This window comes from Capsicum annuum, unplaced genomic scaffold (assembly GCF_002878395.1).
Source record: "Capsicum annuum cultivar UCD-10X-F1 unplaced genomic scaffold, UCD10Xv1.1 ctg4890, whole genome shotgun sequence".
In the NCBI taxonomy this organism is placed as follows: domain Eukaryota; kingdom Viridiplantae; phylum Streptophyta; class Magnoliopsida; order Solanales; family Solanaceae; genus Capsicum; species Capsicum annuum.
Window position 1 is genome coordinate 46248 of NW_025856642.1, and position 14020 is coordinate 60267.

Consider the following 14020-nt stretch of genomic DNA (forward strand, 5'->3'; position numbering starts at 1 on the left):
AGACTTGAAAACTTCCCAATTAGTTACAATTGCAAAGGAAGTTTCTCTTCCAGAAAAATTCTGAAAAGCTAGTCTTGTGCTTGTGTGATGGCTTGTTGCTTTTAAAGAACCCTAAGGCATACAAAATATATGTTTTGTGGAATCCATCTACTGTTGAGAATAAAGAAAAAGTGTCAAGACACGATACGAGTGTTTAGATATTTCTTTTGTTGTTTTATTAATTAGCTTTGTGTTTTTATTATTTAGCATCTTGCAAAAGATACATGTGTTTTTATTATTTAGCTTCTTGCATAAGATACATGTATATATATACATTGGTTCACACATAATAAAGATCATCAAGAAAATTTCCCAAAGTTGGTTCTAACTTTTCTACATGGTATCAAAGCAATAATTTTCAGATCAGATCAGATTCAACATCAACTTTCTCCTTTCTTAATCTCAAACATGGCGAAGCAAATAGCTACTGCTTCAATCACTACTACTGCTAGCACCCTCACCATGGATCTAAATTATCCTAATCATCTCCATGCTTCTGATAACCCTGGTATGACACTAGTAAATACACCCTTTGATAGCAAGGGATATCCGGGTTGGAAGAGGTCAGTCCTAATTGCTCTGTCAGCAAAGAACAAATTGGGATTCATCATGGGTTCCCACCCATGTCCAGCATCGGATTCAGCAGATTTTCAAGCATGGAATAGATGTAATGACATGGTCACATCCTGGATCTTGAATTCACTCTCTAAGAACATATCTGAAAATGTAATTTATTCCAAAACTGTAAAAGAGCTTTGGACCAGCCTTGACACAGGTTTGGTCAGTCCAATGGTGCTAAGCTTTATCATTTGCAAAAGGATCTTAATAGCTTAAATCAAGGAATAAATAGCATAGCAGGATACTTCACTAGACTTAAAAAATTATGGGATGAACTAGATTCTCTTAATTCTAATATTCAGTGTAGTTGCGTGCATATGTGTGAAGGTAAGCTCAAACTGAAAAAATCCTTAGAGGATAAGAGGTTGATATAGTTTCTCATGGGTCTTAATGATACCTATTCTCAAGCTAGAAGCAACATTCTCATGATCAACCCATTACCTAACATCAATCTTGCTTACTCTTTGATTTTGCAAGATGAGAACCAAAGAAAATCTTATTTCAACCCTGTGAGTTCTGCAGATTTATCAGCCTTCATGACAAAAAATATTAACAATCAGAAGCAGGGAAATAGACACAAAAGTTTATACCATCAGCTCCCCACAGATCTAGAAATTTTTAACCCAAATCTGTACTTCCTCAAGTTCAATAGCAGAGGTTCACCAAACAGCTTTCAAATCTCAAAGAAAAAAGGTAAAATACAACCCAAATGTCTCTTGTGATTATTGTGGAAAGCAAGGACATCTGGAAGTAGACTGTTACAGACTGATAGGATTTTCTGAGAATTTTTAGTTCACAAATGATAGGGGTTCTCAAAATCAGATTTGGGGGAATAATGCTATGATGAAAGATGCAGTGCAAAAATAAGCTATTGAATCTGAGATACCTTTCAGCAAGGAAAAATATTCTCAATTTGTTCAGATGTTCAAACAGATGAAGATGGAGGAAGGTTCAAATTCAGGGATTGACATCAATGTTAATTCTGTAGCTGGTACAATTTCTAAGCATCTTGGTTCATGTTTTTCGGTCCTAAAATCTAGCACCTGGATCATAGATTCAGGTGCATCAGAACACATGTGTTTCAATTCATCTTCCTTTGCTTCCATAACTTGTATTCAATTTCCTTTAACTATCAATCTTCCTAATTGTCAAACCATTTCAGTTACTCATATAGGTACAGTAGCCATATTTTCTGATTTGATTCTAGAAAATGTGTTATATATTCCTAGTTTCAAGTATAATCTTATGTCTATTCACAAGTTGTGTAAATAGTTTTCTTTCACCTTGTATTTCACTCTGACAAACTGTGTGATGCAAGGCCCTTCCATGAGAAGGCCTCAAGTTTTTGGTAAAGCACAAGAAGGTCTTTATCTACTCAATCCTAATACCAAGGAGTCATTCTCTAGTTTCAGCAAGACTACTTGTAGGAAGATTGTTTCTAATCCTAGTAGTTCTTCAGTTTCTGTTTCTAATAAGGATAGTATTGTTTCCTCTCCCATTTGTACTAATGCAGCTTCTAATGTAAGACTTTGGCATATTAGATTGGGGCATTTGCCTTTTTCATCAATGAAGAATGTCAGTTTCCTTTCTTTTCCATCTACTTCTGAGTGTGTTTGTGATATTTATCCTAAATCTAGACCTTCTTTCTGCATTAGTCAAATTTTAACAACTTCTATATTTGACCTTATTCACATTGATACTTGGGGACCCTACAAGGTAGATACTTATAATGGATATAGATACTTCCTTACTATAGTGGATGATTACAGTAGAGGGACTTGGACTTATCTGTTGAGAACCAAAAGTAATGTCTTTCCTGTATTGTAATGTTTTTGAATATGAGTGAGAGACAATTTAATGTTAAGGTGAAGAAAATAAGGTCAGATAATGCCCTGGATTTGTGAAAGAGCTTGATTGCAACTAATTATTTCAACTCTCAAGGGATTTTACATCAAACATCCTATGTGGCTACCCCTCAACAAAATGGAATTGTTGAGGGAAGCACAAGCACTTGCTTGAAACAACAAGAGCTCTTTTATTTCAATCTCAAGTTCCCTTAAGATATTGGGGAGAGTGTATTCTCACTGCTACTTTTCTTATTAACAGGATCCCTTCAAGAGTCCTTCATGGAAAAACTCCCTATCATAGATTGTTTGGTAAGGCACCTAATTATAGTTCATTAAGGTATTTTAGATGTTTGTGCTATGCTAGCACTTTATCATATGGGAGAGGGAAGTTTGAACCTAGAGCACAAGCTTGTTCCTTTCTTGGTTATCCCATTAATCAAATGGGTTTTAAACTCTTAGAGTTGAATACACAGAAAATAATTATCACTAGAGATGTCCAATTCTATGAGAACATTTTTCCCTTTACAAAGAATCTCATATCACCTCCACCTATCTTTTCTGTACCAGACCATGAATCTGTTTCTTTAACTAACGACACACTTCTTTACAACATAAATTCTACAAACCACACTTTTCCACTTTCAGATACACTGCTAGCTTCAGATTCTTCACATTCACAATCAACCCCACCTTCTCCACTAGAAAATCTACCTACAACAAGTACACCACTTGTTAGGAGATTGGACAGAACTAATAAAGGTGTACGTCCAGTCTATTTACAAGATTATTTTTGTAACAATATATTTTTTAGCCCAGTCACTGAGTCTTGTTTTGCATCTTCTGTTGCACCTAATTCTATTCATTCTGCTGGACTCTCTTTATCAAATCAACTCATTCTTGAATCAGTGTCTACAATCAAAGAACCAACTAGTTATCACCAGGCATCTACTAATCCAGATTGGTGCAGTGCTATGAAAGATGAACTATACAGTCCAACCACACTTGGGATGTGGTTCCACTTCCACCGGAAAGGAAGGCTTTACCTTGAAAATGGGTTTACAAGGTAAAGCATCCTGCAAATGGATCACTTGAGAGGCTAAAAGCTAGGCTGGTCATAAGGGGGGACATCCAAAATGAAGGGTTAGATTTCAATGAAACCTTCTCCCCCATAGTTAAAATGACTTAAATACGATGCATTTTGACTGTGGCGGATAAAAGACATCAGGATATTTCTCAATTTGATGTTAAAAATGCTTTCTTGCAAGGAGATTTTCAAGAAGAAGTGTATATGAAGTTTCCACCTGGTTTTCTTCTCCTGCTCCTAATTTGGTGTGCAAACTCAACAAGTTGCTTTTGTGGTTTGAGACAAACTTCTAGGCAATGGTATGCCAAACTTACACGTGCTCTTAATTTCAAAGGTTATAGTGCTTCTCTCAATGACTATTCCCTATTTTTCAAAAATACTGGTTCTTTGATATCTATTGTGGTTGTATACGTCGATGATATCCTCATTACAAGTAGTGACACCAAAGAGATCGAGTGTCTAAAATAGTTTCTTCATTCTGAATTCAAAATCAAAGACCTAGGACTTCTACATTACTTTCTGGGAATGGAAATTTAGGGAAGATCATGGAATTATCATCAGTCAAAGGAAATATACCTTTGATTTGCTTCAAGAGTTTGACATTTTTCATTTGCATCCTGTATCATCACTGATGGATCCTTCCTGTAAACTTTTTGAATCATCAGGAACACCCATGTCAGACCCTTCTATTTACAAGCATTTGATTGGAAAGCTAAGTTATTTAACTCATACCAGGCCAGATATATGCTATGCAGTATTAACATTAAGTCAATATATGCAAACCCCCTGCATATACGTTTTACAGCAGCTTTAAGGGGTTCTGCGTTACCTGAAAGGACGATCTTGTCGAGGGGTCTTCTTATTTGTCTCTCCATCTTTCTCCCTTAATGCATTTTGCTATGCGGATTGGGCGTCTTACCCAGATTCTAGTCGATCGATCAGTGGGTTTTTCATCTCCATAGGAGGTTCTCCCATCTCTTGAAAATCCAAGAAGAAAGCATATGTATCTCTTTCATCCATTAAAGTGGAATATCGATCGATGAGATGATTAGTTGCGAAGCTCACTTAGTTAACTCGCTTATTGTCTGATCTATCAATTCCACTAGCTTTGCCAATACCCATTCGTTCCAACAGTCAAGCAGCAATTCATATCGCTAGAAATCCCGTATTCCACGAACGCACAAAACATGTGGAGCTAGATTGTCATTTCGTCCGGCAACAATTTCTTTCCAGGCTCATTTCTCTTCACTATCTCCCTTCAAAGGATCAACTTGCCGACATATTCACAAAATCCCTTTCTGGACCAACACACCACCGTCTTCTTGCCAAGATGGGACTCACTTCGATCTTCTCCATCTTGAGGGGGGATGTTGAGAATAAAGAAAAAGTTTCAAGACAATATACGAGTGTTTAGATATTTATTTTGTTGTATTATTAATTAGCTTTGTGTTTTTATTATTTAGCTTCTTGCACAAGATACATGTGTTTTTATTATTTAGCTTCTTGCATAAGATACATGTATATATATACATTGGTTCACACATAATAAAGATCATCAAGAAAATTTCCCAAAGTTGGTTCTACTTTTCTACATCTGCCGAAGAATATCAAACTCTTGCATGCCCTTATTTTAAGGACAAATGCGATATTCCAAATGGTTGTGGGTTGTGTTATGATTCTAGTGCCGATGATTACAAGGTTATATTTATCTAAAAGCGGAATTATTCTATCTATTCTCTGAATAACAATTGTTGTATAGAGAAAGCAACGTCCCTTCGAGGAGTAGTAACATTAGTACAAAAATTTCCCTTCTCTCGGGGCATTAGCATCAGAGGTTGTGTATTTTGGCCACACTATATAGTTAGAAATTCTATAATCGTACACTTTGATGGGAAGTTAGATGAACTGAAAGAACTTCCTATTCCAGATTTTGTTGGTGAGAACACTTGCTTTCGTATGACTAGTTTCAAAAGTTGCCTTTGTTTATATGGCGGCAATAAAGAGAGTGTAAGATTGGACATATGAATCATGGAACGAGATGGCTGGAAATTGTTTTTGAACATATTAGTGATACTATTATGGAGGTGTTGGGGCAGTGTAAAGGATATGTCACTCAGGTTCCAGGATCCCTGTCTATGAATAGTACTCACAATCAATTTGTCTTCCCCTTTTATTTAAAGGGCCAGAAATACAACTCCTTATAGACTGGTGCTTGGGGATCCATTTGTCTAGGAAGAATATGACTCTTTTCCCTTTATGGACAGTCCATCTTTGGTTTTCCATGCAGGTTGACCATCCCTCTTTAATGTATTTCCAAGATCTGGAACATCTCTTTTGGTTTGGACCTCTTTGGTTACGTCTACAATATTTATTGTAGAGGATTTTTGCCCAAAGGGATTGAGTGTTATGGTACATTCTCCAAGCCAGGCTAGTATGAGCAGCTTTATTTCTGTTCACACATTTTTGGAGTCCTAACCCCCCCCCCCCCACCACCACCCCTTTATTTTTTCATGGTGATTCTCTCCCAGCTAAGTAAATGGAGTTTTTTTCTATTAGCAATACTGCCTCAAACAAAATTTCATTGAATTTGCTTAATGGTTTCAGTAATTCTGTCAGGGAGTCTAATGAATTGCATCATATGGGAGGGAATGGATGCAAGGGTTTACTTAGCAAGGATGACTCTCCCTGCCATTAAATGCATTTTGGTTTTCCACTCTCCCAGTCTATTGTGCATATTGTCAATAATAAATTGAAAATTGGTGTTGGTAGGTTTTGCATGGAAGATTGGGAAACCTAAGTACTTACCAAAGGTGTCACTGTGATTGATCTTTAAGAGATTGGTGCAGGAGGAAATGGTAGTATCCTTGCAATTTGAAGAGAAAATAATCTTAGACTTGGCTTGATTGACTTTCTGGCCTGATTTAACACAGGAGTCATTCAAAGCATGGTTTATGGCAATGCACACCTCGGGATTGGCTCTTGAGAGGAGAGTTAGGTCATCTGCAAAAAACAAGCGGGTAATGGAGGGGCCATGGTGAGAGATACTGATGGTTTGCCACTCCTTATTAGTGACTATTTAAAGTTTATATACTACTCTTGCAAGATAAAGTACATTTTAGTACGAGTTTTTAAGGGTGTAATGATTAATAAAGTAGCTTGAGAGTCATGCAAATTCAAATAAAAATGTCAATAAAAAATAGTAGGTAATTCTGATATATACTTATTTGCATTAAGTTTTTACACTTAACTAAATGTGTAACCTTACGAATTAACAAATCAAAAAAAAATAAAAAATACATAGCACTTAAACCATGCTTAAATATTTAACAAATGTATATACAAGATATTGTTACCTTTTTCCGCAAATTCTTTTAGTTTTTGACTTCATAAAATAAGCTACCAATTCCTCTTATTTAACAAATGTATATACAAGATATTGTTACCTTTTTCCGCAAATTCTTTTAGTTTTTGAATTCATAAAATAAGCTACCAATTCCTCTTTATGAAAGTTCGATGAACTTCGATAGGTTACACCTAGTTGCACACAATATTTCTTTCACCTTTCATGCTAGCTAGTCATTTCGAACTAAACCTTGAGATTGCTTGTCGCCTTTCACCTTTCAAGGTCATTGTAAGGAAATATTAAAAATAAAAATAAAAAGAAATTTTCAACGGACACAAGTCTTCGAAACTTGATACTTGCATGGGTAGAGTTATGTGATATCTATACATAGTAAATTGTTAGGTATTGAAGGGTTTGTTCCCAAGGGCTTTCCAGGTTTCAATCCACATGTAGAAGCACTTTCTGGCCATATTTATGGTAAATTGCCTGATCTTCCTTGTTTTAAATCCCACCCTCTTTATATATCTTTGTCATCTCCAAGTAGTAGTACAACTAGCAACACAATCACTACAAGGTCCACTGCCAACACCAGCACCAGCACGACGCCCGGTTTCAACTCCACAGTGTTCACCACAGCCACAGGAGAAACCATGTATCTAAGTGCTGAAAGTGGAAACAGCAACAATGAGTCTGAAAATAGCAGCAGCAGGCGTCAATCGAGTAATTTCCTGATGGTTGAAACTGCTAGGGATATCACATTCAAGGAGATCATTGCTGCCACAAACAATTTTTCGGATTCAAGAAGAGTTGCTGAGATTGATTTTGGAACGGCTTACCATGGCTTTCTTGACAACAGCCAGCATGTCCTAGTGAAAAGGCTAGGGATGAAAACTTGTCCTGCTTTAAGAGTGAGGTTCTCGAATGAACTTCAGAACTTAGGGCGTTTACGCCACAGAAACCTGGTTCAACTCTGTGGATGGTGCACCGAGCAAGGTGAAATGCTTGTTATTTATGATTACTCCCAAAGTAGTCTTTTAAGCCATCTCCTTTTCCATCATAATCATCATAGGGACAATGTCTCCATCCTAAGACGGCATCATCGGTATAACATTGTCAAATCACTTGCCTCTGCGATTCGCTCTCTGCATGAGGAATGGGATGAACAGGTTATACACAGATGCATCACATCATCTGCCATCATTCTTGATCCAGATATGAACCCAAGGCTTGGTTGCTTTGCTCTTGCTGAATTCTTGACTCGAAATGAGCATAGCCATCATGTTGTGGTTGATAAAAACAAATCAGTTAGAGGAATTTTCGGTTACATGTCACCAGAGCACATGGATTCTGGTGATGCAACAACAATGGCTGATGTTTATAGCTTTGGTGTAGCTCTGCTTGAGATAGTTAGTGGTCAGATGGCAGTAGATTTCCGCCGGCCTGAGGCTTTGTTGGTTAATAGAGTACACGAGTTCGAGGTGCAGAAAAGGCCATACGAACAACTGGCAGATTTTAGGTTGAATGGAAACTTTAACTCCAGGGAACTGGTGAGGCTAGTCAAATTAGGAATGGCTTGCACAAGGTCCGATCCAGAATCAAGACCGACCATGAGGCAGATAGTGAACATTCTCGATGGACATGATCAATGGTTAATGGAAAATGGACGAAAGAAGGAGAAACCGGAAGAATGGAGAACAACAAATGCTTCTGCTTTGTCCCTCGTAAGGAAAATTCAAGCTCTCGGTATACAATGATCATCGCGCAAGATGTGAAGTAGATACATGTAGATAGATATGAACATTAGTTTTCATATCTTTATGCCTTTGTTCTTCTATTTATTTTTGCTAGTCTCAAACCAGTGACAAGTTTTGAGATGTATGATTATGTTGCTTCAGCAGAACATTTTGTTAATGTAGTGTGTACGATTTTGGTTGCATTGTGGGAATAGAAACATCAGATACGCAGTTTGTTTGTGAATTTGATCATGAGTTCTTTTAGATACAATAGAAGAAGATATTCTGAGCAGATTAAATGCAACAATAACTGAACTTGAACGTATACCGAAGGCTACTTTATATGTACAAATATGAGTCTGACCTCACTTCATTCAACGGAGTGACATGGTTAGTGAGGATTCGTACAACCGATACCTACTAGTTTGGTTGAGGCGTTGTTGATTTGTATTTGCCTTGTGCACTTGGTCTATCTTTTAGTCGTGTGATTCTCATCGTCTGTGTCTATCCCAACCCAATCAAGAAACGCGAAAAGAAATTGCCTGAAGCTGACATTGCCACTCCTGTCCCAGTCCATTTCTTCTGCATTTGTCAACCAGGTCATCATGTTAGAAGTTATCACAGCAAGTAATTGAGTTTAAACAATTTAGAAGGTGAAAGACGGTACTAAATCGAGTCCGAGTGACATGAGAAGGGGATTTCTCGGAAGGACATTCATCGTTTAGCACCTTGATGACATCTTTCTAGTGCAGTTTCCCATCACCACCTTTATCAAGAAACAAGAATGCCTCAACTATTGTGTTGAATGTTGCTTCTAGCTCTGGTGAGCCAATCTTCGACGTCTGAAATAAACGCAATCCTAATGAATATAACTTCACATCAACAACAACATACCCAGTGTACTCCCACAAAGTGGGGTCTGGGAAGGGTAGAGTGTACGTGGACCTTACCCCTACCTCAGAGGTATAGAGGTTGTTTCCACAGACCCTCGGCTCAAGAAAAGACTGTCCAAAGCAGTCCAGTACAGAAAGTAACAGAAGACACGAAACAACAGATAGTAACAGAACAAAAACTACAACAAAACAATACGACAATCGAGATATAAGGAATCTAACAGATAGTAACAAATAATCGAACTACAAGAAACTACAAGACCGACACCACGACTACTAATCTAAGGAATATAGCTTCTCATGATAAGTGAATATCTAGTAGAAGTACACGAAAGAAGAACAACGAAGAGGACAGTTTTCGCGTACATTATCGGAGGAGGAGGATGAATCCATCACGAGATAAAGAAGACATAGAAGAACAATGAACTCATTGAATTGAATCCCTTCCTTTTCATCCAAATCACAAGAGTCGAAAAGATCATCAATTTCCTCCTCTTTAACATGAAATTGCAGCTTCTTTACGCATTTCTTTAGTTCATCCCGGTCAATAGTCCCATTTGAATCTTCATCTTAGGAAAAGAACCAAAGATAGAACAAGCATAAATCTGTTGGCAGTAAAGCTGTAATGAAAACTCACAAAGCCAAACGTATACAGAAGCTACTAACCAAACTGTTCAGAGACGCCTTTTATCTCCTTCAACCCCTCTTTAAACCGAGGAAATTTCAAGATTATACTATTGATTGACCTGAATTTGCTTTGTCCTGATGAACTTCTCTTAAGCTCCATCATTTTTGTTTCAAGCTTAGAATCCAGTCTCCTATACTTCTTCGGCTCATTGCAAAAGCACAGTAAACTTCCAACCTTGTTGGATAATGACTTGAATACTGGACATGGCTGAGCCGAGCCTTAGAACAATAAAGAGTTCAAGTTAACGATAGTAGACAGAGGCGATCATGACCAATCAGAAATTCTGTTTTTTTCGATATCCTAAACATTGATATGTTGCTGTAAGCATCAAACATGTCGGACAATCTGTCACAACATGTTAATAGTATTTGTGTTTCTGTGAATTTTACCCACTTCAACCTCATGCCATTGCATATAAAATAACAAATGTAACGATATTGATCGATGGAACAAGCACACGTAAACTGTATAACAAACTGACAGTCATTTTTCATGTTTAACTACTTAAAATTCCTCGACGAAATATACAGAGTTTAGGACTATCAGAATTTTTGCATAACCATTCGCTCTTCGAGACCTCTCATCATAAAAGGTTGATGCATTGATCATAACTATATCACAACTTCAACCACATAGAAATTATCTGAATCGCAGTTCCAAATTCACAAGTTTTTTCGCAGGCAGGTGGATTCTCATAACACTTACACTTCTGAATCATTTTCTCCACTCAATCCCAATTCCAGGTTTTGAAAATAGGTCTACATGCTGCAAAGTTCTTTTCGATACAACATACAACAACAACATACCTAATGTTAGTCCCATAAGTGGGGTCTAGGGAGGGTAGAGTGTACGCAGACCTTACTCCTTGGGAGGTAGAGAGGTTTTTGATACATCCTTGGCTCAAGAAAAAGGATATCAAAGCAGATCAGAAAAGGAAATAACAGAAGCAAAGAAACATGGCAAGACACTATAAAAATCAAGACAAACCATTCAGTGAAAAAAAGGACAGGAAACAACACATAGTAACAAAAATCCTGAGGCAAGAAAAAAAAAACACGGCAGCCCGATGGCCGGTGCGCTAAGCTTCCCGCTATGCACGGGGTCCAAGGAAGGGCCGGATCACAAGGGTCTATTACACACAATCATACCTTGCATTTCTGCAAGAGACTATTTCCACAACTCGAACCTATGACCTCCTAATCACATGACAATAATAGTACTACGGCTACAAGTATAGAAGGATAAGCGAGACAACGCTCTAATGCCTACTAACCTTCTATCCTAATCTGTGTCCAAAGGGCAACAAAGGTTGAAAAGGAGAGATTGCAAAAAAAAAACTCTGACAAGAAACATACCTACTGTATCTTTCATGGCTTTGATGCTGAAAAGAGCTTAAGAGATTAAACGCGCTTTCTTGGTCATATAAATATATGTAAAAGGTAGAGTATAGAAAGGGGAATGCAAAGAGAATAGAGAAAAAGGGATGAAGTGGAGAGAAGGCAATGTGGAAAAAAATTGATTCTTGAAAAGTAAAGTAGAAAATCCCATTAGGACTTTAATTTCTTTCTCTTCCACCAACTGTCACAACCCTTTTTCCTACTTCAAAAGATTAATTTTTAAGTTTGAAAAGGTTTTATTATTAAGTGACAAAAAATGAAGATTTGTTTCGAAAATTACCTTTTATATTCAAAACTCAGAGTCGCCACTTGGCATAATCCGTTGTGTCAAGTCACCTTTGGAAAATCCTTTTCGAAATGGTTTGACTCTAAAAAAAAATGGATCCACGAACAGAGATTCCGGCTAAGGAATTCTGTTGACCGACGGGAAGGTGTTAGGCACCCCTCGATCCCGTGGTTCGACCACGGCCGCTTGGTGGAGCGTATCGGCTAATTTGACATTACAAATGTACAAACCACATAAACTCACAAAACAAGCAAACAAACAAATCACACAAAATTCAAAACAAACCAAAATAATGTTCAGTCCAAATTATTCGATCCAAAATAAAAGAGGTGTTGAAATATAAAACCTATTCTATTCTAAACTAATCCTAAACTAAACTCCACCCGACGTTCCGGGCCTTGATCACGAGCCTCATTTGTATACATGCTACTTCGGGGCATTCCCCGGATAAATCAATACAAATCCTTCGGGGCATTCCCCGGCCAAATGAGTACAATTTAAACTTTTCGTGCAATAAAGTAGAAAGTACCATTCACGCACATATTCAAATACTCCAACAAATCGTTATTCCTAAATTTTCCTACTCGGCCTACGTTTGCCTACCAAGTTCATTTTCCTCCATTTTTAATCCTCACCCTAATTCATTCTCAACCACGTGATTAACCCATTTCAATACACAATCCACCAATCGAGAATAACAAAAATTCACCAATCACACACCCAAATGTCACCAACAGTTCACATCAGCAAACAAACCACGGTATTGAATCACACGCAATCACAATCACATAAGAATTAAATGAAAGAGAAGAAAGAATTAGACCTTAAATTTGAAGCTTTCAAACTCAATGTTATTTGAATAAAAAGAGTCTGCACTCGGAAACCTCGAGCCGAACCTTAACACCAACAATCCAACTCGACAAATAATGACCCGTTCACCGTCACTTTTCACGCCGTTACTATTTACCGGTACTGTTCACTAATACTGTTCACCGGTTACTGTTCACCGGTACTTTTCACCGGTTACTGTTCACCGACACCCCTTTTTTTTTTTTTGTTGTTGTTGTTGTTGTTGTTGTTCTTGTGAAGAAGATTATTTTGTAATTGTTGTTATTGTGGAGAAGATGATGATCAAAGAGTGAGCCTCCCTTTTTCCCTCTTAGAATTTTTCTTTTATAATGGGCATGGATTTGTTATGATATGGGAATTTTGGTGGGTCCCCATCCATATATTCTTTCTTTGTGGACAAGAAAAAGGAGGGGGATCACATAGGTAGGTAGGGTGGTGATGGTGATGTGTCATTTTTAATAGGGAGGGGTTGTTAGAATAAGATAAAATTAGTTAGGAATTGTTATTTTTGTCTTTTTGGGAAGGGGTTATCACATGGGTGAGGGCACACACTAAGACGAGGGTAAAATGGTAAAAATACTTTCGGGGAGGGACAAAATTATGTGTCTACATCATGCCCCTCTTTGCAGGTAAACACAAAGTGTTTTCATACAAAGAAGTAGACAACGAGACAGAATTTTGACCCGACCATTATTCACAGGGAAGAAACAAAAAGAAGAAGGACGGCCGAGTTGGAGAGTCGAGTGAGGTCCCATCGAGGCTCTGGTCCACGGCTCTGTCATTACATCAAAAATTAAAATTACAAGTTAAAACATAAATGAAATTACAAAAATCCTATCTATACAGCTTCTGTTGGACTTCTGACTTAAGTTTCATCACCCTATTCTTCAGGCGGGCTCCTGACTTGCAATTTCTTCAACTTGTTGCTTGATTTTTCAATACTTCACCTCATTGCTTAACTTTCAATTTCTTCATCTTATTCTTCATGCAGGCTCCTGACTTGCCATTTTTCAATCTGTTTAACTTTCAATTTCTTCACCTTGTTGCTTGGTTTTCCATTTATTCGCCCTGTGCTTCGGGCAGGCTCCTGAAATCACATCAAAACTAAAAAGAAAATTATCCCAAACAAATATTATTATAAATAGGTTTTATTTGCCAGAAAAGTAAAGTTTCAAAAACAGAAATTGAATTTTTTCCCCAGTTTATCATCAGAAGACTTTTGGAAAAGTCACATCATACCTAC

The 14020-nt window shown here is 37.4% G+C and overlaps 1 protein-coding gene across 1 annotated transcript; it reads right to left on the reverse strand.

The window, feature by feature from the left end:
• Positions 1-8958: 8958 nt before the first annotated feature.
• Positions 8959-11799, reverse strand: LOC107852171 (probable calcium-binding protein CML22). Its single transcript, XM_047403857.1, is given in 5 exon segments — positions 8959-9246; positions 9332-9506; positions 9924-10126; positions 10224-10463; positions 11601-11799. Coding segments are annotated over 5 exon segments (747 nt in total). The 5' UTR covers positions 11617-11799; the 3' UTR covers positions 8959-9133.
• Positions 11800-14020: the final 2221 nt, after the last annotated feature.